Genomic DNA, 25,830 nt, shown 5'->3' with positions numbered 1-25,830 from the left:
CACAGAAGGCACTGAAGCCATGGAAGTGATAGCTGAACACTGTGACAAGGAAAGGATGGACCTCACAATTAGTAAAGGGAAAGAGTACAGAGGACAAAGTCTAGGAAAACCAGCTCCAACATTCAAAACATCCACTGTCGACAGCATCCTGTGAGGGTGTATTTAACACACCAACAATGACACTCATCCTAATTTTTTAGTGCCTATGACTTATTTGCCTTTGACACTGAAGCTTAATTATCAAAAAATAGACAACAACAAAGACTGATTCAGCACTCATGGCTCCTTTACAATTCTTCATTCTAGTTTTTATTTTGCTGCACTTCCATCAACAAACAAGACAAAGAAATGGAGAATCAAACAAACCAGTAATTTTTACATTTATCAATATGAAACTTCATCTCTTTTACTACTGTCTATATTTTCTCAATTGCTCAACTGCTATAAATTTTAAAAAAGGGAAAAAGAAAGAGAAAGACAATACCTTTCTTGCCCCTTATGAGTCATGGTTTAGCTCCATCTAGTGTAGCTGGCAGTCAGCCGTTCCCATGGCAACTACCACTCTGTACTACACTCAAGCTTCCTTAAAAGGTACCTTCCCCTTTCTGCCTGTAAATGTGCTTTCTCAGGCTTTGTTTGCTTATCGCTTGCATTTGTACAGATCTCACGGGGTATCAAAAGGGAAATGCCAACATATTTGCATAGCAGAAGGCCAAAAGAGATCGCCAACGACCAGAAATTCTCACACTACCACTGCCTGCTCTATGAATGAGGAAAAACAAAAAACAAAACTAAAAAATAAAAAATAAACACCATTCAAAGAGAAGCCCAGCTTTAAAAATGCTATCCCTGCAATAACTGTGCTAAACTCACAATCTACAGGAAGAGGCGAAAACACAGAAAATAATCAGCTTTGGGTAGACATAAAATATATATATATATATTTTTTTTTTTTAAAGAGTTTTTCTTTCACATATAACTAGGAGCCATCAGGGGCTCATCCATCTTGAGAACAAAGGTTGACACTGGCTTTACATAAACAGTACTGAATTACGTGAACCAAGAATGTGATCTGGTACCAGTGCACTTGTTTCGTTCACAAAATAAACAAAGAAATAAAATAAATATTAAAGTAAAAGTTCCTAATGTTGTCACCGTTGTGTTCAGTCTTAATTTTGATCACTTCATCATGGGGCAACCAACATTCAACTTCCACTCAGTACTTACTGACACTGTTTTTTCCAGGGTCTGAGAGGGATGCTAGAGTCCCTTTGCAATAGGCAAAAAAGAGAGAGAGAGAAAGAAAGAAAGAAAGAAAGAAAGAAAGAAAGAAAGAAAGAAAGAAAGAAAAGTCCTGGACAATGGAGTCAAAACCAGTCTCCTGAAATTGTGAGATCCTATCATGCTTTGGAGATGTAATTACGTTTTCAAGTTATTTCTTGACAAGATTTTTAAAAATAATAATAAAATTAAATTTAAAAAGTAAAGACAATGTAAAGCCTTTTGACCAAAAATGAGCAATTCTGGTTATTTGCTATGAGAATAAAGACACTGCTTGCTGTTTTCATGAAGGTGTCATGATTTTTCAAACATGTTCAAGCCTAAAGCCAGGTGGTGGTGGCCCATGTCTTTAATACCAGCACTCTGTAGGCAAAGAGAGACAGGCAGATCTTTGAGTTTGAGGCCAGCATGGTCTACAGAATGAGTTCCAGGGCAGCTAGGACCACACAGAGAAACAAACAAAACAAAAAAGAAAACAGTTTCAAACCTGAGAGTGTTAAGAAAAACTAACATGACATTCATAGACCATTTAGCAAAACAACAACAACAACAACAAAAACAAACCTCTCCATTTCTCATCCCTCCCTTTTACACACACACACACACACACACACACACACACACAATCAAAGCCATCTTGAACATTGCGCACGCTTTTAATGTCAACAATACATAAGATACATACTTAAGCCAAAAAACACTGAAGGAGACATACAGTTGAAAGGACTGTCAGAGGAGGCAGGAAGAATGGATCAGGGAGATCCATGAAGACAGTGGAATTTAAGTTGTACATTTAAGAACCTGGATATAGAAGGGCTGGCAAGGTGGCTCCATGCAGAAGGGTGCCCGCTGCCAAACGCGACAACCTAAATTTGATCCCTGGAGTGCAAATGGTAGGAGAGAACGAACGTCCACAAGTTGTCCTCTGATCGCCACACAGGCGCTGTGGAATACACAAGAGGACATACACAAGCAGATAAATAATCAATACTTTTTTTTTCTTTTTCTTGTTTTTAAGAATGTAGGTTTAGGGGGCTGGAGAGATGGCTCAGTGGATAAGAGCACTGTGTGCTTTTCCAAATGTCCTGAGTTCAATTCCCAGCAACCACACATTGGCTCACAACCATCTATACTGGGATCTGATGCCCTCTTATGGCATGCAGCAGCATATGCAGATAGAGCATTCATACATAAAATAAATAAAATCTTAAAAAAAAAAAAAAGGTTTAGAAGGTGGATCCAGACATATTTCAGGTAAAAGGGATAAACTGAACAAGCAAAAGCCAAGAAAAATGGAATACGTGCACCAGGCAGGGGTTAGGATTCACAACTTGTCAGATTAGAAGTACTCAGACCAAGGAGACTCGCGGAAGGCAGCGTAACAGCTTTCTGAAGCAATCTCTGAAGAGGGTTCAAGCAAGAAGGGTGCAGGGCTAGGCAAACATACAAGCTGGTGGCGTGGGCAGGTACAGCGCTGGGAATGCAGGACACAGAACCGCTGGCCTCAGTTCCACATTCTGGAAATGCTAATATTGCCAGTCCTTACAGTTTCCCAAAAACTGTAAAACTATATCTAATTTTTAATGTGAGATGACACAATCTTCACATAATGAGAAACAAAAAAATATGTATGCAGGCTCACCATTCATATACATGAATGACATCATAATCCTGTTTTTGCTAACACAGGCTGATATCTATATCTCAGGAGCGTCTTAGTTACTTCTGTATTGCTGCCACCAAAACCCTGACAGAAACAACTTGATACAGGAAAGAATGTGGCTCATGGGTTCGGTCCATCACAGCAGGGAAAGGCTGGCACCGTTTGTAGGGGGCACTGTGATTGACCCTCCTTGTCAAGTATCCTCACAGGCACCGTTGGCCAAGCAAAGCAAACAGCACTAGAAGTGAGCCCCAGGCTGTAACCTCCAAGGGCCCTGGGTTCTCCAGCTAGCCCTCACCTCTTCAGCCATCCACTGTGTCCCCAAGTCATGCCACAAGCTGGGGAATAGGTGCTTAAAACATAAACCTGTAGGGGACAGTTTATATTCCAACCGTAACAGTGGCAGGCTTCTACAACCATGAGTTAAGTTGGATGGGTTCCCTGGATAGGGTGTTACCATTGCCTACGTTCTAATAACACACTGGACATCCAGTTCTGATGATTCTGCTGGTAACAGCCCAGGGTTGAGTCATGCATCGTGTAGGGCAGGCTCGGTGGGACAGCAAGCAACTGGATGGTGTTCAGTGGCTTCAGACAGTAGAAGTCCCCTTCTACCGCTTAAGGTAGATGAATTGATTGGCTTTCCTGACAACATAGTATTAAACTCTTGACATGGCTCTGCTTTCCCTGAGTCATGGCTTCTTTTCCCTACAGCTGTAAACAGGGGAAACGGAAAATGTCAGACCGCAGAGCAGAGTTATACGACTCAGACCTGAAATGGAAACAGTACTTTGACCAGAGTTCTACTGGTCATTATTATGCCGTGAACAACCTGACCCACACAAGAGGCTGGGAAATAAATTGTAGCAGCACAGCCGACAGCACCAGGAAGTTGATCTCAAAAGTGAACAGCAGTCTCTGCTTCCTTTTTCAAGCTATATTGTTGGCATCTAAAACTGGCTCCCCAGCTCAGAATCAAATGTTACATCGTCATTCATGGTTAGCTATAAAATGTTAAATGGGGGCTGGAGAGATGGCTCAGTGGTTAAGAGCACTGCCTGCTCTTCCAAAGGACCCGGGTTCAATTCCCAGTTCCCACATGGCAGCTCACAACTGTCTGTAACTCCAAGATCTGACATTTTAATACCAACGAACATAGATTAAAACTAAATATTTAAAAAAAAAAAAAAGTTAAATGGACAGGTTAGCTAAGTGCTGTAAGCACCCGTGGACTGCCATTTCAGACTGTCATCCAGTCAACCAGTGAGAAGTCCCACCTGCAAAATTCACAAACACAAACTTGGCAGTTCGCCTCCTGTCCATGTTCCGGGAGCAGCGTTTTCTCTACTCCCATAACGATGTCAGTCACTTAGAGTGCACTCAGTACACTTGACTCACATCAGTTAAAAGGATGAAAATCGTGTCCTGAAAGCCATTAGCTTGTATTGCACACCAGGAAAACAGGCTCATCACATACCTTCTTGTGGTAATATCTTTGATCAAAAGGAGAGTTAATTAAACAAATGATTAGCACCACAACCCCATCAGAGCCTGCACACTAGTGTTCTCATTTTCTTTCCTCTGGTGTATAATGAGTTGTTAATCTGGCTCACCTCAGTCATCCTGTCGTACTCCTATAATCCACCTCTGCAAAGAGCGGTGGGAGTGATGTCACTCCCATCGGTGACACTGAGGACTAGCATGAAGGTGTCCATGCTCTTGTCTATTGCGAGGCTCCAGCTAAACACAGGCAGGGCTCACAGTTTCATTAGTCACACATCCTAGCCTGTCTGCTACAGCTGACAGCGTTGCTTTCAGAGACTGGTTTCCGAGAACCACATGTGTATACATAAAGATAAAAATTTAAGCTTTATTTCTTATTGTTTAAAAGTTCACAAAAGTTGGCATTATATTTAATGGTATTTGGAGGGTGTCCTCAGAAAATTCCTAACTTCTGACTTATGTGTTCTGGCTCATAATATTGTTAAATACGGACTACAGTAATAGAGTGTCTTAGCCTGGTTTCTACTGCTGTACTAAAACACCACGGCCAAAAGCAATTTAAGGAGGAAGCAGCATAGTCAGGGCTGAAGTTTAAGACAAGAACGTTGAAGCAGAGGCCATGGAAGAATGCTGCTTACTGACTTGCTATTCATGGCTTGCTCAGCCTGTTTTTCTGTACCACCAAAGACCACCTGGCCAGGGCTAGCACCGCCCCCAGTGGGCTTGGCCTGCCTTTATCAACTAGCAATCAAAAAAAGCTCTCTCAGACTTTACATACAGGTTATCTGACAGAGGCATTTTCTCAGTAGAGGTTCCTCTTTGTAGATAATTCTGGCTTGTGTCAAACTGACAGAAAACAACCAGGACACAGTATCTCCCAGGAAGCATCCCCTGAAGTCACCAACTCACCTGATCTTTACTTGATGATTTATTTTGCTTAGGTTCGTTGCACATGTAAACGATTTCCATTTCCTTGGAATTATGCTGTTATTATTTTAGTAAAATTTTCAATTAATAATATAAAATTTTTTGTGGATACTACTATTGCCTCTGATTACTGCTCCAAGTAGAATGTGCAACTAATTTTCATCATTTTTCTCATTAACTTACCTAACTCATTCATTTCTCCATCATTTTGGTCTTAGACTTTAATCTTACAATTACTCAAAAACTGACTAGACAAAATGCCATTGAGCCCCATTTCTTCAAAATACCCATTTCTAATAATAGGAAAATGTAATCTCATTAAGTCAATTCATTACAGAAGATAAATTCTCCAAAATGTATTTAATCTTACATAATTAAAAAATCATATTTATAGTTTAAGACCTTTATGGAAGCTCATCTTATTTAACTAAAATTAATTTTCCAAGCATTCAAGTTTAAACTGCATTACTTGAAAATTTATCACACTTTTACTTCTCAGTTTATTTGATGCCATTTTAATGAATGTAAATTATCTAACTTTTGCTTTAATGGACAGAACACTCTCCACAGTAGAGTGGAGAGTGGGATATTACTTTCTCACATAATCTGGTGCCTCACCTTTGACCATGTCCCCTGGAGGGGGAGACCTGGTGGCACTCAGAGGAAGGTCAGCAGGTTACCAAGAAGAGACTTGATACCCTATGAGCATATACAGGGGGAGGTAATCCCCCTCAGGAACAGTCATAGGGGAGGGGAATAAGGGGAAAATGGGAGGGAGGGAAGAATGGGAGGATATAAGGGATGGGATAACCATTGAGATGTAACAAGAATAAATTAATAAAGTAAAAAAAATTACTTTTCTTTTAAAATAATTTATTATTTGAGAGTTTCATACAGTATATTTATCATATTCTTTGCCATGCCCCAACTCCCAGCTCTTCTCTCCTCTCTGCCCATATAACTTCATTTCTCCCGCACCCCCCTCTCTGGTTCTATTTTTTGAAATAGGATTTCTAATAGCTGTCCTGGACTCGCTTTGTAGATCAGGCTGGCCTCAAACTCACAGAGATCTGCCTGCCTCTGCCTCCCAAGTGCTGGGATTACAGGTGTGCGTCACCACACCTAGCTTCTTTCTCTCTCTTAAAGGAAGAAAAAGAAAAAAGGAAGGAAAAGAAAAACTGCACTAAAAACCCTGGAGTCTGATTTGTTTTGACCAGCTCTTCCTAAGCATATTGCCTGCCCAGGACTATGGTTATTTCCACTGTCACCCCATTGAAGAAAATGATGGAGTCATAAATGTACCTCAAATTAATTGACTTTTTTTAGTCAAGAGATGCTCTCAAAAGAACATTTGAACATTATCTGGAAACATTCTAAAATAGACTCGAAAGCAAACCAGTAAATGAGTACCTAGAAGTGGTCATGATGGAAACTGCATCTGCTATGATGGACCGGTGACCCATATTCAAGAGGACTGTAAGATTCAATCATTATGTGAACTCATTCATGGAAAACTTACCGCAAGTTCATCTATAGGCCTGAACCTCATACCAAATAGTACATCCAAACGTGACTCTAAGGCAGGTGTAGTATCACAGGCCTATAGTCTCAGCAGTGGCAGGAGGGGTGGCCATGGAGGAGGCTCACAAGCTGCAGGCCAGCTTGGACTACACAGTGAGATCCTGTGTCCGAAAAAAGTGAGAGTTGATGTGCTGATTAGTTTTAGGTCAACCTAACAGAATCTTTAGTTGCCCAGGGAGATGGACTCTCAGTTGAGAAATGCCCATCATCAGAATGGCCTATGTATAAATCTGTGGAGCATTTTCTTGACTAATGACTAATGTGGGAGGGCCAGTCCCACTGTGGGTGGCACCACTCGGGGCAGGCAGTCCTGGGTGCCATAAGCAAGCAAGATGAGCAAGCACTAGCGAGTACGCCAGTAAGCAGCATTCCTGGCTGGTCTCTGCTTCAGTTCCTAGCCTTGGGTTCCTGCCCTGACTTCCCCTCATGTTAGGCTATAAATCATAAGCTGAAATAAACTCTTTCTTCCCCAAGGTGCTTTTGGTTGTGGTGTTTCATCACAGCAATAGACAGGGTGGTGTGGAGAAGAGACAGGGGAAAGCAGGGAAGGAAGTAGAGGAAAGAAGGCATTAAGTGGGGGAGGGAAGGGAAGAGTGAGAGGAAAGAGGGGGAAAGGTGTGAAAAGGGAAAGGAGAAGAGTAGGAAGGACAGGAGATGGAGTGGTGGAGGGGAGAAAGAGGCCAGTTTAATAGAGTCCTCAATGTTATGAGGAGCTTCTAGTTTTTTGTTTTGTTTTGTTGTTGTTGTTTCTTTTGGTTGTTGTTGTTGTTTGTTTATTTTTTCGAGACAGGGTTTCTCTGTGTAGCCTTGGCTGTCAGGGACTGACTTTGTAGACCAGGCTGGCCTTGAACTTACAGTGATCTGAACTCACAGTGATCTGCCTGCCTCTGCCTCCTGAGTGCTGACATTAAAGGCATGTGCCACCAGATGACTGCTGTTCAGTATCAAAGCACACTGTCTATGGGTGGTTTTACCAAGCCTTTGTAACAAGTCAAAAGAGGGTTGAAACAAAGTAATGGCCATCCATTTACAAATTGTCACCGGCTCGCTTTACATAACCCAGAACATCTGAATGCATTATATCAAAAAAAATCCAGGAACCATATGGAAAAATACACTAGCATTCATCAATATGTTTATTGATGAAACCTTGGAGAGATGAGACTCAATGCCATTCGTCAATGATATTATATAGTTTTGATAATAAACATGTTGGAAGAGTTATCAGGTTTTGAAGCATGGTCGATTTGCTAAAGGCCTTACTATTATTTTAAAAGAGTCAGGATGAGAAAATTCACTTATGTATCATAAAATGTCTTTATATTTGTTAATGAAAGTAATGAAAATTGATTACTTTCTCAACTCCCAGTAAAGAAATTCTGTTGTCCTACTGTGAGGGAATGCTGGAATGGAGGTGGAAAAGAAAGAGTTATTCTTTTCCCAGGCACTGCCACCTTGTGAGCTTCTCCTTATCGGTAAGTAGCAAGAAATTCCAAAGGGATTTTTGCCAGAAACTAAGATTGAAATTGAAAGAATAAAAAGGTTATTTATGAATATATATTACATATATAGTCATGAGAGCACACACAAATTCATCATTAACATATTTTAATCTTTTATTTGGAAGTTTTATACACTTTCAGTAGTATTTTTTCTGTTTACTTGGTACTTTTCTTAGAAACTTATAATAATAAAAAAATTATATAATGATTTTTCACTAAAGCTGGTCCTCAAATCCCTTGAATTTACTCCAGTGTGTCACATAACTATGCCAACTTTCCGCAAGCATACTGACAGAGAGAATATTTGTGCAAATAGACAGTGTCAAATATTGAATTATACAGAATATAAGCAGTACATTTAATGAGGCTCAAAAGATACCTTCATCCAAAAACAGTGAGAGGGAACTGGAAAACTTGTGAAGTTACAGAAAGTTCAGTTTTACAAAAAAATGTTTGGAAAATGAAAATGTTTATCACATTTTTAAAAAAGCTAATGCACAAAACTGAAGACTGTCTAAACAAAGTTGTTCAAAAAAAAGACAAACATCAACCTGCCACCATAATCATACATCAGCTATTAGAAGACCAGGCGTTTCCTCATATGCAATCTGAATCACTGTCTTTAAATAGCTGGTTATATTGAGGAATGGGTCAGTTTGTCTGTCTGTTCTTCTACTCTGGTCTTGCCATCATCCCTTAAATAATCCTGATAAGAGGAACCAAAGACAACAAACAATAGCATTCTCTAAGGTTCCCCCATATGAGATCACCCACAAAATACAAAATCAAGCACAGTGTTGTCTTAGAAAGAAACATAAGAGTCCTAAGCCCTCTGATACAAAGGACACCAGATCTGGACAACACCACCGAGAATGCACATACAAAGCTCCAGACAGAGATGCCAAGCAAATGCTACAAGTGACTTCCTACTCCATGTCTGAGGACACTCAGTACAAGGCTAAGGAGAACTTTTGTTTTGGAAGCATGAAGGTGACATGTTCACAATAATAATGGTCAACAGAAAATATTTTCCTGGGGAGAAGAGGGAAAAAAAAAGGATAGAGCCACCTCCCATAAAGGGTACAATGAAAACACATGTCCCCAAGGATGTCTGATACATTCAGCTTACATGTAAAATATTTTTAAAATTCCCACAAGGAGTGAGATATTTGAAAATAAAATATCTGAAAAAAAATCACAAGAATTAGAACATGAGATGTAAAATAGTAGCAGACATCACAATTATTGCTATATAAATATTGCTATAGCTTTTCCTCTCAGTATTTTGGTAATAACAGAAGATGCTATAACATCTTATTTCCGGGTCTCTTGAAACCTTAATAAATAATTTGTAGAAAACACAATCTTAGTGAAATTTCCCTTATATTCAATTGAAAGTAAAGCTAAAACCTCAATCTAGCACCTTCTATGACATCAAAATCATGTAGTAAATTCTATCCCAATGCTGAAAAAAATAAGTTGAATTCAAGACATTAAAGTCATATACATTGTATCTGACCTCAAAGTATAGTAGTATTGAACATATTAAAAAAACATCTAGCATCATGTATGAAATCTGAACTATTAACATAAACTTGAGTTTATAAACATTTAAAAAAGGCATTTGTTATATAAAATATACTTTGCATTCAAAACTGTGTGTTATCACAAAGCAGTTTTCTATCTACAAGTAGAAGATCAAATGGCAACAAAAATATAACATTGCAACTAATATTTGAAATTACCTTAAAAATACCACAAGAACTTAAAACATTGCAAACAACTTATTCAGTCTGCAGAAACTATTGAAACAACTAAAGCCACAAGGAGTATTGATACACAGTATAATACAGACATGTAGCAACCATAAACACATTATGCTAACAACTTTAAGTTTTGGTAGCTAACACAGAATCCCTTTAAGTTATTTTTGGCATGGTGCCAGGAGCCTTGTGGAGACTGGATGCAAGCAGTTGCCTGTTTGTAGGTTCACAACACAAAGCACTCAGAATCTTCAAGTAGGTTGCACATTTAAAACGTGGGCTTGTTCATGTATTCTTCCATTGTCTGAAAGAGAACAGTGACTTAGAGCAATCGTCCCTTTATGCCATATGCAGTAGCAGACTATGATTTGTCCTCCATCATGTCTTTTTTTCCTCAATAGATTGCAAAAGCATATATATTTGCATTCCACTGGAAGTGACTGGAAGCTCAAATATCATTTCTCTATCCATCCACATGGCTGTAAATATATCACTTTCAACTGCGAAAAGGCTAAGCTGGATCAGGAAGTGGATGTTTGAGATGAGAGGTGTTGAAGCAACAACTGTGGTGACACCGCTGGTGATTCAAGGCCCGTGAGTCTAATATGGTCATGAGGACCGCGTGCAGGCATACGGTGTGCTGGAGAAGCCCCAAGGATTCCCACATAACAAAGGCATAGTTTCCTATACTGTGCGGAACCTCTTCATTAAGCCCTACAGCCCAGTCAGTCAGAAGGGATAAACATCTTATGAGTCTGAAAGGTCTCTGCCATGCCTTTTGGAAGAACCTTTTGCTTCTTCAAGGCATCCGGATGCTCTTTAGTTATCAAGTTTGCTAACAAGCACGACTGGTTTAGTTTCCTGCCTTTATCTTTTCTTTTAAGTGTTTGAGTTTGAGTCTGTAACTCATAATTACAAGAACTCTACAGTAGCATCTGCAGACCCTCTCCTGCTGAGAAGATACATAGTGAGAAAACCCTGGCCAGGTTACATAAATGAGAAAGCTCGTGGGGGAGGGGGATGCATGCTGTCCTTGCACACTACTTTAAGTCACTGTGAGTCACTGCCAGCTGGCTTAGCAACCAACACTTAAATATCCACCTGATGGAACGTGTGTGCCACCTTTGAACATCCCAGGAAAGACTGACCACATGGGCCAAAGAGATCAAGGCTAGCGGCCAACGAGACTGTCTAGAGCAACTTGTGTATCATGACCCCTAGAGAGATCACATAACAAATATCTTGCATATCAGATCTTTACATTACAATAATAGCAGTACCGAAACTACAGCTGTGAAGTAGCAACAAAATAATGTTATGGGTGGGAGTCACCACAACATGAGGAACTGTATTAAAGTGTCACAGCATTAGGTAGGTTGAGAAGCACTGATCAGAAATCAGGGTTCCTAACTGCTTCCCCTGTCTCTTTAGCATTCCAGTGTACCACTGCTATAATTATTTGTGCTGTAGGTATTTGTCATGTACATTTTCTCCAAATCTTGTTGGCCTCTTAACTGAACACCAGCCAAGAGAGGACCATACCCAAAGGCATCTGCCCTGGATCTGCTCTTGAATATTACATGCTTATCTTTTAACTGGACTGGGGTATCAATACTGGCCCACAAGCCTATGTGGATTTTGTAAAGATTATCATCATTTAAAAAGATCCAAAACAAATAAAGTATAAAATTTATTTAGAGTAAGAGATGACAGCACATTATCACTATTTAAAAGATGACAAAATAAACTATAGAACAGTATCGTCTACTTGTTTGATACTCTTAGCTTACATGTGCTATGGCTGTATAGTCTTTGCATTAAAAATGCCTTCCTTTTGCAAATTTGACTAAGATGAATTGATTCTATGGACACATTGCTCCGTCCTTTCTGCAGCCTTGAAGAATCATGAGACAGTCAAAAGTCACAAAGTGGACACCTTACATCCTTAAGGGTCTACCAGGCTCTGCTTGTCTGTCCATGTTAGCATGACATGACTCAGGGACTGACCTCTGACCTGCCTGCCCTGAGCCCTGCTATTACTCCGGGAGTACTGGAGAAGTGATGTACACATTTGTTTTTTTCTTGAACTTGCCACTGAAAAAAAGTTGGAAGTGACTTAAGACTGGCATGGTTTTAAGTCACACTTAAGACAGATCTTTGTCTTCCTTTGCCTTCACAAGAGTGGGGCTAGAGTTGTGTACCCTGACATCCATTGTGAATAGTCTCACACCATGGTGGTATGCGTTCTGCACCTCATAGACAGCCCCTTTCTACTGCATGCATTGTGGGTTTGGTTTATGCTTTGGAGGTTCAAAATGTTGGGGTCCACCACACAGCTGCTCATGCATCACATCTATGTGTGAGATGGCCTGCTGCTCAAACCCCATTTGACCTTTCCTTCTTAAGGAGCCATCGTCTATGAAGATCATCCAATGGCTGCCCCCATCTGATAATGCTGAGAGTTACAATCTCTACTCTTGTGAATTATTAACATCTAACCTGAATACACCCAGATTAAGCTTTGAGCACCTGGAGCTTTGACACTGTGGATCTTCTTACTAAATATCTGAAAATAATTGTTTCCTTCCCCTGCCCCAAGAAACCTTTAGTAGGTACAATTGAGAGGGAAGTCCTAAGAGCTAGCTCAGGATTTTCAATTGTTGAAAAGCAGTGGTTCTAAACTGTGGGTCACAATCCCTTTGGGAGTTGCATATCAGATATTCTACCTGACATATATTTACATTATGATTTATAACAGTAGAAAAAAAATCACAGTTATGTAATTAAGCAGCAACAAAATAATTTTATGGTTATAACATGAAGAACTGTATTAAAAGTTCATTACATTAGGAAGGTTGAGAACCACCCTTCTAAAGGGAATAAAATGTCATTAAAGGCCTTCCTCTGCATCTCCTTTACTACAAACATGTACTTAGAACACATTTGTTCCTGAAGGTCAAGAGATAAAAGGGCAATCTCTCTCTTCTATGCGATATTAACATTTTCTCCTACACAATCTGTACTCTATGAAGCAGACCAGACAAGCAAACTCAACTTCCCAGCAAGCTCCCCCAAATATTTTGTGACATCACTGGAGGAGTAGCAGAGCCCATGAGGACACTGGCAACACTCTCTCACTTGGCCAGCTCTGTTTATTCAGCACATGCCGTTTAAAGACAGCCACAACCATGCCTGCTCACTGGGGCACAGGGCTTAACACGGGGTCTCCGACAAGACCTGTTCACAACATCTACTCAATCACCAGGGACCCGAACCAACCAACTAGTGCCCTACTGCTCCCGAGATTTAATTGGAACTAGAAATACAGATTTGCTGAAAGCTCTTGAAACCCTGTTTCCTGCAGCTCGGGGAAGAGGGGCTTTGAAACAATGCAGGTGTGCCTTTGCCAAAGACCCCAGGGAAAATCTGCCTCTTTTATAAGGAGCTTCCATCTTAAAGACCAAGAGGAGAGTCTCAGGAGTAACCCCTACTCCCTACTCACTACCCCACCTCAGGGTATTTTAACAGACTTTCCCTTGTGGAATTTCCAAACCATTGTTTTGCTTTTCAGTACCTCATAAGATTCCACTTCTTGTGGCATTTGGAAGCAGGTAAGACTCAGAGACATCTGATGCATCTCTTTGATGGGACACCCCCTCTAGCAAAGTATGCATTGGCCTGACAGGTACAGAGCTGATTTTGGGAACCCACCCTTATGTTCCTTCATGGCCACTCACCTGATGATGGAGTCCCTCCATGGGCAGATGTAAGTAATCAGCTCAGAGTACTGCCAAGACAGTTGCTGGGAAATCATGCCTAATGTCTTATTAACTTAACCAGTCTCTTATTTCCAAAATAGCAGGAAGAATGGCTTTAGCACCAATTTTAAAAAGGAACTTTATAATTCTTGAAATCCTCTTGACTCTTGACCTGCTGTTATGAAAACAGGAAGATGGAAAAGACCCACTGAGGCCAGGTGTGGTACGTGCCTGCCATCCCAGCACTTGGGAGGTAGAGGCAGGAGGATCCTTGTGAGTTTAAAGCCAGCTTGGGTTACATATAGCGAGACTCTGTTTAAAACAAGACAAAAAAAAAAAAAAAAAAAAAAAAACCTAGGAGTGTAGAGTAGACAGGCAAAAAGAGATGGAAGGGAGGAAGACTGGATGGCATTGTGGGAGAGCTGGGACAGCATCTAGGCACTCAGAAACATGCTTGCTTAAGGAGTGGTCAGAGCTACCTCAACTTAAAAGGCAAGAGTTGGTGGATTACAGTGCTCATTTTCAGTCTTCTAGTAGGGGCTAAGGTAGGTTATGCTCCCCTATTAGGTCTGATTTAAATCTGAGATGCCTCTAAAAAGAAAAGTCCCGGGATATTTTATGAAGCAATCACAGAGTCAGGAGGAGCACCAAACAGAGGTTTCGGGACCCATTTATACCTTTGCAATCCAGCTACCAGTGCTCCCAATTTATTTATGCAAACAAGAACACATAGGCCTAAGGCCTTCCCAAGAGAGGTAGGAAATTTCAATTAACATGACAAATGTCATCTTCAATATCACAGCTCTAATATTCTCAGAAAATGAAACAACTACACACTGCTGTTCATCCTTCCCAGGGCAGAGCAGATGTTTTAATGAAATTCTTTTTTATACATCTCACAAAATTACATTTGCAAAGAATAGCACCAAGCACTTCATCCATCTCAGAGGGTAAGATATTTTCAGAACCCAAAGCTCAGCCCAACAGGACAAGCAAAGACTAGGGACCAAACTGCAAAGGTCCAAAGCTCTATTTCATATTTACCAACTACAAAAATGAGCAGCACATTTCACCCCGAGTGAAGCTCTATTCACTCACTATAAAACAGGCTAACACCTAGTTTGAACTGCTGAAAGAATTAAGTGAGCTCTCACATGTACATTGTTTAAAGTAGAAGCTATGCCCATAACAACATGTGGGTGCAGTCCTCAGAGCATTACAATACGTGTCAGAGCCACCCCAGGCATAGAAAACCACACTGACCTCCTGTAACATATCGGAGTCTTCAATGGCCTTGACTGCTGTTTTCTTGGATGTTTCCTGGATCTCTCCACCTATTATAAACTCATCAAGGATAAAATAGGCCTTTTCAAAATTAAAGATAATATCCAGCTCACAGACCTGGTAAGAAAAAAAAAAAGTTTTGATAAATTTTCAGTAGAATCAGGAGAGCATCTGCCACTGACTGCAGCTTTTCTGGCACTACCATCCAAGTGATATCCAAGTGATAAAACACCACATGGGAGCAGAGAATCCCAGACCTTTACCAAAGGTAAAGCCAAATCCTATTAAAGTTGAGCACGTCTTTAGATAATAAGGTTCAAGGTGGTTTGAGAGAGAAATGTACCCCCATGGTCTCAAGTATTTGAACACTTGGTCACCAGCTGGTGGCGCTTGGGGAGACTAAAGAGCTGTTGGGGACACAACTTTGCTAAAGGAAGCAGGTCAGTGGGGGCAGGTTTTGAGGGTTCATGGCCTCATCCTTCTTCCTGTTGACACACTCCATATCTTGGCTTCCTGTGTGTGGTTGAGATGTGATCTCTCCGTTTCTTGCTCCTGCCACCCACTAGCAAACATCCCTTGCCACTGTGGACTCCTCCTCTGGAACTGTAAGCCAAAATCACCTCTCCTCAATTAGTTGCATAGTATTTCATCACAGCAATAGGAAAGTGACTAATACCATGTTTTGTGTTGTAACAGAATACCAGACTCAGTGGGGAAGGGAGGTTTCAGGCTCCTGTGTTCACATGCACAAGCAGAAGTTGGCTTCCTGATGCTTTTGAAGTACAAGGCCAGAGCCTTATTTCTCCTACAGTGGGGTCTAAAGATCTTGACCATTAGGCTAAAGAGTTGCCAAATTTTGAATACATCAAACTCACCTGTAAAGGCTCCTACAAACTCTTCCTGAAGGTCCTGTTCCTGGACTTCTAGGTCAGTAAGATCTGGATGGGACTCAAAAACCTGTACTGCTAACAGATCCCCATGTGACACTGGTTCTAGTTAGCAGACCTGCACACTAGTGAGCATCAAAGACCAACAGAGAGACAGACAGGTCTCAGTATGTAAGTGCAGCCAGTGGCAACGCTAGTCCCATAGTCTTAGATGCCTCAACCGGAGAATGCCTCACACAGTTCTTCTGTTTACTCCACAACTCACCAGCAGCTGCCTCCTCCTGTGCTCATACCCTGCCTGCCCAACTGAAGCTGTTCTCTTTAAACCATCTAGTTGAAAGGCTCCCATCCTCCCTCTCACTCACCATAGGAGCAGCTGATACCCTTGTCAATCTATCTGATTGACAAGATTTCTTCTTTGCTCCCCTGACTTGGCAATATTATTATTTAATGCCTGTGGTCCTCCTCTGACTCTGATGCTTCCTTCTTGGACCTTCTGGATGGTTTTGTTTTATTCCTCCCCACTACCTTGTATTTTATTGGTAAGTACTGATACCAGGCAAGAAAGCCCAAGGGGGAAAAGTTCTTGCTGTCGAGCCCTGAAACTTGAGTTTGACCACCAAGACCCACATGGTGGATGCAGAGAACCTATTGCCACAATTTGTCCTCTGACTTCTACACACACACGCCCTAACAAATATGCAGTCCCCCACCAAAATAAATGAATATATATGATTTAAAAAATAATTTTTTGAAGAAGTATTTGTGGAGTGCTTGGGCATCTCAATTTGCAGAACAGCTGATGAGTCCGCCACATTCAGCTTTCACACTGGGCAGCCATCTTCTGAAATGCTGGCGTTCATCTGCACAGCTCCTTCTTGGTGCAATACACACTGTCTTCTAGACAATCTTGCTGGGTCTCACAGTGAGAGCTCCCCTCTCTCATTCCTCTCCATCCATTGGTTCTGTGCTCTTGATTTGGTCCCCAATCTCTATTGATTCTAACATCCATACAGAACACTTCTTCACATCCCTCCACTTTACAGCTGCTCTAGCCAGCACATGGTGCAACAAACACGACACTGTTCTCCATCCACCCAGTGTTTTTACCTACTGACTACTACACTTGTCTACTTGGGCATCCTTCCTTCCTCCGCACTGATTCCCAAACTGATCTCAAGCATACTTTCTTCCTCCACTCCCTAATTTTGCTTAGTAGCCTCTTTCTTATACTGGCTAGTTTCATGTCAACTTGACACAAGCTAGAGTCATTAGAGAGGAGGGATCCTCAATTGAGAAAATTGCCTTCTTAACACTGGGCTGGAGGTAAGCCTGCAGAGAATTTTATTAATTAGGGATTGATGGTGTAGAGCCCAGTCCATTGTGGGTGGAACCATCCCTGGCCTAGTGGTCCTGGTTTCTTTCTTTCTTTCTTTTTTATTTTTTGGTTTTGCAAGACAGGGTTTCTCTGTGTATCCTTGGCTGTCCTAGACTCACTTTGTAGACCAGTCTGGCCTTGAACTCACAGTGATTCACTTGCCTCTGCCTCCCAAGTGCTAGGATTAAAAGCCTGGTCCTGGGTTCTATAAGGAACCAAGCTGAGCAAGCCATGGGGAGCAAGGCAGTAAGCAGCACTCCTCCATGGCCTCTGCATCCATTCCTGCTTCCAGATCCCTGCCCTGTTGGAGCTCCTGTCCTGACTTCCTCTGATGATGAACTGTGATGTGGAAGCCTGAGTCTTCCTTGATCATAGCATTTCATCACTGCCATAGTAACCCTAACTAAGACATCGCTTCTTCCCTTGGTCCTGATCTGTTGCCTTGGTTACCAATCCTATTGATTCTACCATCTAAATAAAGCCCTAGCTTCCCATCCCTCCACCTCACAGCTGCTCTGGCCTGCAACCCCTCCCACTGGGTTTACTGCAATGATCTTTTAGGCAATGTCTTTGCCATTCAAGACCACAGTCAGTCACACTTTGCTAAAATGCTGTCCTCATTCCTGCTTGTATGAGGTCTAGGTTTCAAGATAGATTTTAATTCTCCCAAGTAATACAGAGGATTTTACCCCTCCCACCACTTCTCTGCTCTCCTGTGCCTGCCTTTATCCCCTGGCACAGTTACACAAGCTACCAGCTCATCATGTTCTTTCACCCCCTTACCCTGGCACATGCCAGCAAGAACTGAGCCATTCCTTCAACTTCCTTCCTTTATTCTCCTACTGACGAAAGCATATGAAGTTCTCAGTGCGGAAAGAAGTTTTGCAAGTCCTTCCCTAAGATATACACAATGTAAAATCAAACAATTAAACCAGGTGTGGTGGCACATACCATTAATCCCAGCAAAGGGAGGTGGATCTCCGAGAGTTCAAGGCCAGCCTGTTCTACATAGTGAATTCCAGGACAGCAAGAGTTCAAAAAACCAAAAACAGACAGACAAACAACATCAAAACAATAATAGACATCAAATTGTACTGTCAGTCAATTTTAAATGCAAAAATGCTTGCACCCACATATGGTAGGATGGATCAGTTGGTAAAGGCACTTGCCACAGATGCCTGACTATAACAGGGCCCCAGACATTTGCACAACTGGCTCAATGATGGAGTACCATGTGGGCCATAAATGATGGAGTACCATGTGGGCCATAAATGATGGAGTACCATGTGGGCCATAAAACTCAGGATATAGACAGTCTGACCTGCCAAAATGAAAACAAAGATCTAAGCCATCATGGTCCATAGTTCTGGGAAAACCTTCCTTTTTGGCTTCTATAGCTCTTCTTCTGGCTAACTGTTCTTAACTGAAGTATGTCAATCCAGATGATGGTATTTATACTTAAAAGCTCACCCTGAGAAAGGTTTAATGCTACACTGGGATCCCAAATACCCAGTGTAGTCACTGGCCAGCTAATAAAGACTTTCTGTTGGCTTAAATCCATGTCTAAGACATCTTCTCTGGTGGATACGCCAAACAATGACAACCCGAGTTCAATGACCAAAGCCCATGTAAACATAAAAGGACTCCAAGTTGTCCTCTGACTTCCACCTATACAATGCACCTTACATGCACTGGTATATATACATACATATCACACACATGACACACATCTCACACACACCACACACACACACACCACACACACACAATGCACATACACATAGATGATAATAATAATAATAATCACCCCAAAATAAATAATTTTTAAAATTTGTGGACCCAATAGTTCCATAAGGAGATTAGCCCCATGATATACTAAAACCAATGCCCAATAAGACATATAAGCAACAGTGATTAAAAGGACCTCGTTTATAATAATAATTGGGAACAATCTGAAGTTCACTCATAGGGAACTGTCTAAATAATGCACATACATCTCTATAACAGTGTAAGTATTGTATGTACCTATGTATAGTTTGGAAAGGATAGTGTAGTTTTTTGGTTTTTTGTTTTTTTTTTTTTAAGCACCACCCTGCTGGGTATGGTGGTGCACACCCTTTTTTTTTTTTTTTAAAGAATAGTGTAGTTTTACATGGAGAAGTGTAGAAAAATCTCTCTCTAACAAGCTTGAAATGAGAATATTGACGTCATAGAAGAATATGCATACTGAAATCCATTTGTTTAAAAGATTATATGTTTAGAAGGGTATGGAATGCATTTTAAAAATAACTTTGAAGAATAAAACTAAATGGGAAGAAATTGCAGTAAACTGAGACTAGGACCTCCTCAAGACTCACCTATTCCACTCCTTGGAATATACCCAAAAGATGCTCCACCACACAACAAGGACATATGTTCATCAACATTTTTAGAGTCGTATCCTCATCAGTAAAATGGAGGCTGATGAAAATCTGAAATCTTGGGTCTGGTTACTAGGTGAGCAGACACCAGGATCAGGATACTTAATGTCTCTCCTCTTACAACAGAAAAAAACTCCCTAGGTCAAATTCAAGAGCTTCCTGGGACAGCAGCACCCATACACTCAGAATACATCTATCAAAATCCATGCCACAGGGCAGGGTGGAAACACGGCAGGTGTCTAAATCCCTGATCTACTGGGAGACCCCCGAGGCATTTCTTCTTAGGTCTGTAAATTGGGGTTAAAGTTACTTACTGAAGATTGAAACATTAACTACCCAATCCTTGATAATCTCCTTAAAATTAAAAGCACTCTAAAACACATCACTCAAATTAGTTAACCAGAGATTTTGATTAACCTGTCTTCGAAACACAGTATGTTCAAGGTGTAAGTTTCTTCTTCTATAATATAAGGGCAAAACTCAAAGAAATCTTTGGTATCCACAGGAAAGGAAAATAAGCCCAAAGAGAAATATTTTAGTTCTGAGATGATGTCATTGAGGATCAGTCCCAGAAACCTTTGGTCATCACTGTTAATTAATAAGAATTGAACACCTATTGGGCATAGAGCCCTAAAGTGCTCTTAGCTTAATGAAAGATTCATTGAATGTTTCAGTGAATTAAAACTTTGATTCATAACAAAGCTAGAGCTTCGAAAGGTGAGCCAGAATTGGATGGAGAATCGATGCTAAAGAGGCAGGAAGTTGTTCCAATCCTCTCTGTGCTTTCCCTGGGCCTAGATCCTGTGGAGATGTCATTCAAACTCTCTTAAGAAATGATGTGCTTTGAAATATCTGCTCGAATTTCAGTTAAGTACAGAGAGATCAAAATTCAGCCTCCAGTCACATGATCGCAGCTGGGTTAATCCACAGAAACAGAACAGGTCAAACCAGAGTTCAGGAACGAGGAAGAGAAAGCAAATTATAAGAAAGCTCCAACTTTAAGAAATTCCTCCAGGCCCTTTGCAAAATGGCAGAATTCATTAAATAAAAGAAAGCATGAAGTTAAAATACCTCTGTGTTTTAAAAGATGCTACTATATATGAACTGCTTAGAAAAAAAAACAAAAAGGAAAATAAACTTGGTGAGACAGGAGGAGAAAGGACATGGTGTCACTTTCTTGTTATTCCTGAATATTGACAATAATTGAAATCTCCCAAGCAATGTGTTAGCTGTTATAACAACATTTACAAAGGGACACAATTCACGCAGAGACCCACCCAATTCTCCTTACTGGGAAGCCTATATCAAAGCTTCATGCCTTTAATCCCAGCACTCAGGAGGCTGAGGCAGGTGGATCTCAGAATTCAAGGCCAGCCTGATCTACAGAGTTTGAGGACAGCCAGAGCTACACAGAGAAACCCTGTCTCAGGAAACTCCCCACTCAGGGGTGGGGAGGTGGGGAAAGCAAAACAGATAAGACCCAGCCAATGATGACAATTTCACCTGTTCAGTTTCAGAGAAAGAATGTTAAGAATTTTTCTGAAAGCAAATCCCCCATCACTTGATAAACTTCCATTGACCAAGGCAGTGAAAGGAAAATATTGCTAGAGGAACCTTTTCCAGATCTGATGGCTTTCTTCTTGCAACAGAGCATTTTATTAGTGTCTCTACTTGCTAAAATCTGGCCCAGAGGTATTTTGTAAGCGGGTGGGGTGTGGGCAGGAGTCAAAGGTCATGACCTCAGGGAACAGCCAGGTGTGCACCAGGTGGGACACTCTAAGCTATAACCTGGAATGATGGTGCTGACAGGTGCACAAAGGAGAGACCACAGGATGGTGGAGGAACAGTCGGCTATCACTGTTTTGAAAACTTACATTACAGCCTAGGAGAGGTGAAGGCTTTTGGTAACAGATGACAGAAAGAGATGAGAAGCAATATCCCACCTAGGTCCTATGCTTTATAAAAAATAAAATAAAAAGGATACTCACGAACAGGCCAAGCAGAGAAGCAAAGAAGGGCTTGGAGGGTAGAAATGACCGAATAAGAAGTTAAAAGTAAAATTCCAAGTAAATCTATGATAGTAGTGTATTGGCTGGTCTTGTGTCACTTGTCACAAGGAGCCTCGGTTGAGGAAATGCCTCTATGAGATCCAGCTGTGAGGCATTTTCTCAATTAAGGATCGGTCGGGAGGGTCCAGCCCACTGATGGTGCTGCCACCCTGGGCTAGTGGTCCTGGGATGTACAAGAAAGCAGGCTGAGCAAGGCAGAGCAAGCAAAGTGGTAGGCAGGACCCCTCCATGGCTTCTGCGTCAGCTCCGGCCTCCAGGGTCTTGTCCTGTTTGAGTTCCTGCCCTGACTTCTTTTCATAATGAACAGCAATACGAAATGTAAGCCAAATAAATCCTTTTCTCCCCAACTTGCTTTTAGATCATAGTGTTTCATCGCAGCAATAGAAATGAAAGAGATGTGTCTTAGGTTTGATTGAAGAGACATGTAAGTTCTAGTAATAAACAAAGAAAGGAAGGGAAACAAAACAAAAACCCAAACACCTATCCTTTGTACTGAAGCATTCTGGGAAATAGCAGATTCCAACCACCAGACACAGCAGGCTTGCAAAAGATGGGCATAGATAGTACTTTGCCATGAGAAGGTCAGTGAACAAGGGTAAGCAGAGACGAGTCACTTGGCAGTAGATTCTAGGAGAAAGAATCCACAGACACAAGTAGGCAGGTGGGAAAAGAGGCACAGCATTTAGAAGATGAGAAAAGGAGAAGCAAACCAAGGTAGAGCCTCCTGATGCACGGGCCAAGACCTAGCAGAAAGCAATGTCATGGCGAGAAAAAAAAAGAAAAGAAAAAAGGAGAGAATTTGAAGGATGAATCAGGATTTAGTGCTGCAGCAAGGGTTAAGACTTAAGAAATGTCAATGTTGCCAAATACGAATAGCCAAATCACTATGAATGTAACAGTAATATAATTCCTGATTCTTTCCTGGTTCTTCCTGCTGTATGTAGTTTGTTTTATTTATGTATAATAATATAAATGTATATGTTAAAAATAAATATAATAATAATATAAAAAACATGGATCATAACCCCACCCCCCCAGAAAGAAATGTCAATGGTGCACAGCAGTATGGAGGGCTCAGTGGTAACTAAATGACTTCCTTGCAGTGCTAAGACGGGGCCCTGCTGCAAGCTGGCACAGAGTGAATGGGTTCTGAAGATGAGAGCAGCTGTGCGGGATGCTGCATCTGTTACTGAAAGAAATGCAAATGAGGTTGTGGGGGAGTGTGCACTGAAGGATTGGGGACTTTTGTTTGTTTGGGTTGGTGGTCTGTTGTTGTTGTTCCTTGCATACTGATAATAATTGTAGCTTTAAACAATTCCAGAGAAGGAACAAAATGCCAAAACAGAAGAGAAGTAGCCAAGCCAATGAGGAATAAGAGACAGATATCATTCGCAATTAAATTCAAGACACAAAGTCTTTGATGTACTTGCAATCTGCAGGTAAAGACACAGCCACATCTTTTGAGTGGTTCATTTAATTAGAAATAGAGGTAGGAAGGAACCCTGTAATGCTGAAGCAAGGTGGGCCAGCACCATCCTTGATACAGTGCAACTGATAGTTTAGACTTGAGACAGAGAAGAGGAACACAAGAGATGAGCCAAGGCAAGAACCAAGATGGATGCTGACCCTTCAGGGCCAGAAGGACACTTACATTTCCAAAGTATTTGTCCAGCAACTCCACATAGCGATGTACAATCTCTAGTGTCAAGAGCTCATTGTCCTGATTTTCTATTGCACAGCAAAAATATAAACTAGCATACCTTGAAAAGAAAAAAAAAAAAATAAGGAAATGCAAAACTGAATGAGACAATAAATAAACCAAAGTGGGCTCTCCCAATGGGTGTGCAGCCTCCTGCTCTCCTGAGAGAGTCTCCCCATACAAGTGTAAAAGTCATTGCTCATGGCATGTAGTGTACTCCTCAAATAGAAACCAGAGTATGTGAAAATGTTGCGGTGCTTAGATTACCTCTGCTAATGCCAGGAAAGGCTCTCACCAGAATTTTACCTTGAAGAGAAGCAATCAGAGGGACGGTATCCTTTGGTCCATGGTAATCAGGGTGTTTGTTCAAGCTCCTCTCCAGTTTGTAAATTGTATCCTTTAATAAACAAGCCCTCAGCGATGCTCTGGGGAGCCCACGCCCCCACATCTGACTTCACACGGTGACTCATCCTACGGCTCCCACCCTCACCTACCAAACCTGCAGAAGCTGCTTTGTCAATGCACTTTGTGGCAGCGGTCTCCGTTAGATACCAGGCCATACACGCTACCTCTCTTTTCCCACTGGTTTTTATAAATACTCTTCTGCAAGTGCATTTCCACTGTGCACTTTTCCAGTGTTCATTTTCTGTTTTGGAAACTGCCATTTGAATGGAGTCAAGCCTTCACTGAAAACCTGGCTTTACCTCCCAAGCCTGATTTCTCATATAGAAATTAGGATTCCTCGCTGGTGTGGTTGTGCTACTTCAAACAGGTGCATCAAAGGAAATATAGACATTAGAAAAAGAAAGATCCGGACTTGAGTCCTGGCTATACTGATTATCACTCAACTACTGTGACTAGGAAGGAATTGCTTAAACTGTGTGTCCTTGGTTCACCCATCTGCAAATAGGAGGAACTGTAAGATGAGCAATCCACCGGAAATGGTTCTCAGTCCTCTGTTACATCCACTTGCATTTTCCCATAGCATTTGTTACTAGGTGAATATATGTTGTTTGCTTTTTCAAAATGTGCTTCTTGAAAATTTGGGCATAACCTGTCTCATCCATCTGCCCCTGTATCTACAGTCATTGAGATGATGCTGGGAATACAACCAGGGCTCACGAAATGTTACTGAGCATGAACATGCCAATTCAGCACAAAGCTTAAGTATTTAGAATCTACCTAGCACATGGAAGCTGTTTTAGTCAGCGGGAGACCCTTACTAGCTCTCACTCACTGGTGCAAATATTTAGACTCTACTCATCAGAGGGCTCATAAAGCGCTGCAACTGGTACTGCAATGTAAAATACTCAGAACCAGAGCAAATCAAAGTGATGAGGGAAAGCTTGGTTCTCATGAAGTTACTCACACCTTTTATAAACAAGTTTCAGCTCCTTCCAGTCAATGAAGCTGCTTGTCCTGTGGCCACGTGAGAGGACGGACTGAATGATCTCCCTGGTGATCTTCTTCCTCTCTTTGTCAGGGAGCGTGGTGTACCATTTCTGCAGCCGCAATTTCCCTTGTCGACTGAAGAGCAAGATGAAGTGTATCTAGACCAAAGAGGCAGAGAAGCCCAGGGTTTGGTCAGCCAAATCACTGCACAGGATCAGGGCGTTCTGGAGCCTGGTGGAGCTAGGAACACACGCTACGAGGATATTAACCCCCGACCCCCACCCCCCACACCGAGAATGACCCATCTGATAAATCACATCTCCCCACCGGAGGAGCCAAGCATGGAACATCACACGCAAACCTTATCTGTGTTCAAGAAGAACAAGTTTTTGTTTTTTTAATTAATTTCTCTCAAGGGCTGTCAATTTATTAAGACAAAAAACCATATCAAAGGAAGTAGTGGTGCTCTTTGAAGCAAATCCCTCCTGATTCCAGGACTCCGTCATGGAAAGTTATGTAATTTGAGTTGGGGAGCCAGTTACCTCCTCAGACTTAAACTCATAGACTAGACAAGCTAGCAGCATGAATTGCAGTGATTTCACAAGCTTATTGCCTCCTACAATTAATTTTATCTAATTTATTGGTACAGTCATTCAGGGCACATTTGGCTAATTCATTTCAAGAGGTTAATCAAATACAGTATTGTATTAGCATTATCTTGGC

At 41.3% G+C, this 25,830-nt stretch overlaps 1 protein-coding gene across 4 annotated transcripts in view; it reads right to left on the bottom strand.

Moving 5' to 3' along the window:
* Positions 1-1,935: 1,935 nt before the first annotated feature.
* The window catches only part of AP1S3 (adaptor related protein complex 1 subunit sigma 3), a 68,233-nt gene continuing 44,338 nt past the window's right edge, over positions 1,936-25,830 (bottom strand). Inside the window, exons 2-6 of one of the 4 annotated variants that reach the window (XR_014778766.1) lie at positions 25,087-25,265; positions 23,668-23,776; positions 15,242-15,379; positions 13,958-14,153; positions 8,547-10,524 (exon numbers count right to left, since the gene is read on the bottom strand). Coding sequence is in view for 3 of the 4 variants with exons in the window: in XM_084779485.1 (XP_084635611.1) it covers positions 2,075-2,224; positions 15,242-15,379; positions 23,668-23,776; positions 25,087-25,265 (576 nt within the window). In the remaining variant the exon portion in view is untranslated. Of the gene's footprint in view, positions 2,225-8,546; positions 10,525-13,957; positions 14,154-15,241; positions 15,380-23,667; positions 23,777-25,086; positions 25,266-25,830 lie in introns of those variants that run through there. The other 3 variants (XM_084779485.1, XM_084779486.1, XM_084779487.1) reach the window with 3 other exon arrangements.

The sequence above is a fragment of the Acomys minous genome, assembly GCF_964271855.1.
Source record: "Acomys minous genome assembly, chromosome: 4".
In the NCBI taxonomy this organism is placed as follows: domain Eukaryota; kingdom Metazoa; phylum Chordata; class Mammalia; order Rodentia; family Muridae; genus Acomys; species Acomys minous.
The sequence above is the reverse complement of the archived record's forward strand: the minus strand, read 5'-3'. Positions and strand labels throughout refer to the sequence as shown.